Below are 4,176 nucleotides of genomic sequence, written 5' to 3' on the forward strand. Positions count from 1 at the left end.
CCCCCTTCTATCGGATTCCGGGAATATCTGATAGAGTGAAGAGAGAGTGACCACGAACCCCCTCGAGTCTCCGCCTCCCCCCGACCCGGAGAAACACACACACACACACACACACACACACACACACACACAACAACCACCGCGCAAACCCGGGCCGCAATGGCCACCACCGCAGCAACCAATGCAGCAGTCCCCAAGCGCGGCACGATGAAGAAGATCATGCAACCGATCCAGAAGATCCTGGACCCGACCAAGATGGGCACATGGAACGTCGTGCGTCGGCCTCCGATCGACGAGAACACCGTCATCCAGGGTCGTCGCCGTGACGCGCACTCGAATGCCTTCAAGACACATCAGGTGTTAGAGGGCACGCGGCTACGCAAGGCCCTGAACTCCCTGACCCACGGCAAGAACATCTTCGTCTATCACAACATGCGGACCAACCAGGTGGTGTACTCGTTGACGAGATATTTGGATGTGAGCACAACCCGAACCAATTCCCCGGGCATCGAACAAAAAAACAGGAAAGGGAAAAAGATACAGAGAAAACAAGGGTATTCCTCTATTCAGAATAGCACATGTACTGACTCTCTTCATCTTTCTGTCTACAGAAAAACAGCGTCCTCCGCCAATTGGTCTACCACGGCAAGAAGACGGTGCCCGCGACCCTCCGCAAAGACATGTGGGTGCCGTACTACAGCGTGCACTTCACAAGCGCGCAGCTCGGCTTGCGGGCGTACCACCTGCTGCGCGAGTTCGCGATGCAGCGGCAGCTGGCCCCGCCCCGCGAGATGATCACCATCACGGAGGAGTGGTTGGCGCAGAAGCGGCCGCGCGACCCGCACAAGGCCGAGGAGTTCGACAAGGAGTGGGCCGACAAGAAGGGGTGGCTGATGAAGCCCAAGGACCGCGCCCGCATCGTCATGAACCAAAAGGCCACCTCCGTGGCCGACGTCGCCGCCGTCCTGGACATCCAGGCCGAGGAGATCGTCAACGGCTTCGCCAGCGGCCAGCGCGGCTACCTCAGCAAGGCCGCCCGCCGGCGCCGGCGCCAGGCCCGCGTCAAGGAGGCCGCCGTCGCCGCCGCCCGGGCCACGCGCGTCGCCGCCTTCGAGAAGGTCCTAAGCAAGCCCCAGATCGACTACAAGATCCAGGAGGTCGTCGAGGACGACGCCGCCACCGCCGCCCTGCTGCAGGCCGAGAACGGCGTTAAGATCCTCTGGACCGATCTCCACGATGCCCAGTTCGCCGCCCAGTGGCCGGACCGCGTCCGCCACGGCGAGTTGGAACTCACCCGCGACCATGTCATGCCCGGCCAGAAGCGCATCCACAGCGGCGACATCGAGATTCTGGCCGACAACGCCTTCAAGGAGAAGGGCGTCGAGGCCGAGGCCGAGGCCGTCCCTGAGAAGAACTAAGCAGCTCGCGGGATTTTTCCTTTTCTCTTTTGTACTTGATGGCTTCCCCAATGTGGGTGTGTGTGTCGATATACATACTTGCGAAATAACCGCCTGTTCCTCTACATGATACAAAATGTATTTTTAGATTTTAGTTTTTTTTTTTTTTTTTTTCCCTCTCCCTGTTCGAGGAGATGATGCGATGGCGTTTAGCACACAAACACTCAATTGGAATTAGTTCAATATTTCATCCATCCCTACAGACGAATGAAAAGCTAAACGAAGAGACGTCTGCGGAGGTGACTTGTTTCATGCTTCTTCTGGTTCAGACCTGCGGATCAAATATACATCGATTTGTAGCGTACAAGAGCACCAGCTGATGTTTTAGGTTGAAAGTGACGTGGCGTAGCTGGTCTGTCCTCGCTTTCCGCGTTCACGGCGAAGCCAAGGGAGTCCAAGGCCCCAGATGTCAAATCAGACGGAAAGAAGCGGTTAAGAGCGAAGGTGGAAATCGCTGGAGGGGATCCAGTGGAAGTAGAAAGGGGGAGGAAACGAAGGCAAAAAAGCAGACGGGATTGGGGACGGGTTGTTGCGACTCCTTTCCTTAGCCCATCGAGAGAGAAGAATAAAACAAGAAAGTACGAAGCCCGCGAGTGGCGTCAGAGACGCATGGTTAGAAAGAAGATGAACGGTCAAAACGGAAGAGGGAGCAGAAGCGACCATAAACTCCTTTGTAGCGAGAAAACGGGCCGGGTTCAAGAGCCCAGTCCTTCTATCGACTTTAAGCAGAACAATACACCGCGTCGTAGTCCATTCCAGAGCACTTATGCAGTTGGATTTCTGGGTTCAGGCACTTTCAACTTATCCGCAATTGTGGCAGCGTTGTCTTCCTTCGCTGGTGGTGCAGGCTCGGGTTGCTCATTCGCCATCTTCTCGAGAATTTCTTCCTGGACTTTCTCAGCCTTCTCCGGATTGTCTGTAATTCCAGCTTTGGCCATACTCTTTCGAGCTGACTCAACAATCTTGTCAGCCTCGCTGACACCATGCTCAGTTTCCCGATCGCCTTCGACGCCAATGGGCTCAGCGGTGCGGTTGACAACATCCTTGACACGTTCCGTATCGAAGCGAATAACCATGCAAGAGAGATTGTCAGTGCTGAAGCGGGCAAGCGCGTGATCAACCAAGATCTTAGACGCTTCCTGGGCATCGGGCACATTCCGGATGAGGTCAACAGCCTCCTGGTCACTGCACACATCCCAAAGCTAGAAATTACTTGGTCAGCAACACTATAACGCATAGTCTGGTGAATGGAAGACTTACCCCGTCGCAGGCCAAGATGATAAACTCGTCCGACTCTGGCTGTATAACGGTCTCTGTGGTGTACGGGTGTCCGGTTACAAGATCCTTCAGGTACGCATCGCCCAAAGCTCTGGTCACAGCGAGAACACCATTAACGCGATTGTTCAGGATCAATCCTCCAGCGTTTGCTATCCGCTTTCCTTCGTTCTCGTCGCTGCCCTTATGATCGTAGGACAGACGAAGAGCCTTGCCATTGCGACACAAGATAATGCGTGCATCACCAACGTTGGCAGTGTAGAGGACGCGCTGACGAGCCGCCTTCTCTTGTAGTTTGGGAAGTGCACTCGAGACAGCAGCCTGGGTAGGAGTGTCGCCCGCCTCATCGGAATCTGTATCGGTTTTAGCGGCGGCGGCGGCGGCGGCGGATGCGAGGGCTGATGACCCCGTGGCGGAATGCGAGCTGGGTACGCGGTCTTCCCATCTCAACAGAGCAATGACGGCAGTACATCCACTGTTCTTCAAAGGCAGCTTTTCCAGCTGTTGATCGACGCTGGTAAATGTCTGATCGAGAAGCTCCGGAACGGGAGTGCTAGGATTCTTGCGCATTACATCTTCGAGGATCAGATGCAGCTTCTTTCCGCACCACTCAGCAGCAAATGTGCCTGCATGTCCGTCAAAGATGGCAAAGTATCCATTGTCGGTTTCAACCACGCTGGTTGATTTCTCAGATGTGGGAGAAGGGCCAGTAGGAATGGCTATCGCTTTCGTGCCCGTCTCACCCTGGGCTGAGAGTGCGGGAGTCCCCAGGAAGTTGTACAAATAGGCATGGGTATCTTCCATAGTCCGGCGACATTTTCGATTGCGGTCCTCTGTGACGCCGACTCTGAATGACGAGCGTGCAGTGGGATGCGATTCACCAGCAGAGTTGTTTAATGACCCTTGAGGAACGCTCAAGGCAGGGTCCATGCTCCCAAACTTTGCCAGGCCAGGCTGCTCTTGAATGGTATAGTTGTTGAAGGAATTCTCACGTGGGCTGCTTGACAGGCTAAAGGAGTTCTTGGCGTTGGTAAAGAATGAGGCAGCTTTCGTGACTGTGCTACTGCGGCGCTTCTTCTCACTGCCAGGGCCCTGATCCTCACTTGTTCTCCGTGTGAAGAAACCACCTGGCGGAGAGAATTTCTTGGGGGTGACGTTGGAATCCTCGGTGCGAATGCTTAGAGGCGGCGTGTCAATAGCACCGGAGCGGGCAATTGTTGTGTCGGATCTATCTTTGGGTGGGCTCGAGGAGCCACTGAACATTCGGTTCAGCAACCCACCCTGGCTAGAAAAACTTCGGCGCTTACTTCCTGCCAGCTTGATTGTATTTCTGAAGATATTGGGGGGAGGGGTGGAGGGGGTCAAAGAGAATGGGGGTTTTGTTGAGAGGGAGAAGAAGTGGCTTAGAAGGAAAGGGTGATTTGCGGAGGCGGCGGCGGCGGCG

General features: G+C 55.2%; 3 protein-coding genes across 3 annotated transcripts; 1 reads left to right on the forward strand and 2 right to left on the reverse strand.

The window, feature by feature from the left end:
• Positions 1-219: 219 nt before the first annotated feature.
• Positions 220-1,418, forward strand: BO82DRAFT_298181 (mitochondrial 54S ribosomal protein mL67; the record flags this gene model as incomplete). Its single annotated transcript, XM_025631977.1, has 2 exons — positions 220-477; positions 612-1,418. 2 exons carry the CDS (start codon positions 220-222, stop codon positions 1,416-1,418), a joined length of 1,065 nt encoding a protein of 354 aa, XP_025485890.1.
• Positions 1,419-1,833: 415 nt separating this feature from the next.
• BO82DRAFT_15082 (uncharacterized protein) lies at positions 1,834-2,217 on the reverse strand. Its single transcript, XM_025630171.1, has one exon. It carries the CDS (start codon positions 2,118-2,120, stop codon positions 1,890-1,892), a length of 231 nt encoding a protein of 76 aa, XP_025485891.1. The 5' UTR covers positions 2,121-2,217; the 3' UTR covers positions 1,834-1,889.
• Positions 1,923-3,995, reverse strand: ptcG (type 2C protein phosphatase PTC1; the record flags this gene model as incomplete). The annotated part of the gene is made up of 2 exons (XM_025639729.1): positions 1,923-2,659; positions 2,718-3,995. 2 exons carry the CDS (start codon positions 3,993-3,995, stop codon positions 2,222-2,224), a joined length of 1,716 nt encoding a protein of 571 aa, XP_025485892.1. The 3' UTR covers positions 1,923-2,221.
• Between the last annotated feature and the right edge of the window lie 181 nt (positions 3,996-4,176).

The sequence above is a fragment of the Aspergillus uvarum genome, assembly GCF_003184745.1.
Source record: "Aspergillus uvarum CBS 121591 unplaced genomic scaffold BO82scaffold_108, whole genome shotgun sequence".
In the NCBI taxonomy this organism is placed as follows: domain Eukaryota; kingdom Fungi; phylum Ascomycota; class Eurotiomycetes; order Eurotiales; family Aspergillaceae; genus Aspergillus; species Aspergillus uvarum.

Excerpts from the sequence above, each read along its gene's own strand:
- BO82DRAFT_15082 (XM_025630171.1), bottom strand. The coding sequence starts at position 2,120 with ATGGTCGCTTCTGCTCCCTCTTCCGTTTTGACCGTTCATCTTCTTTCT.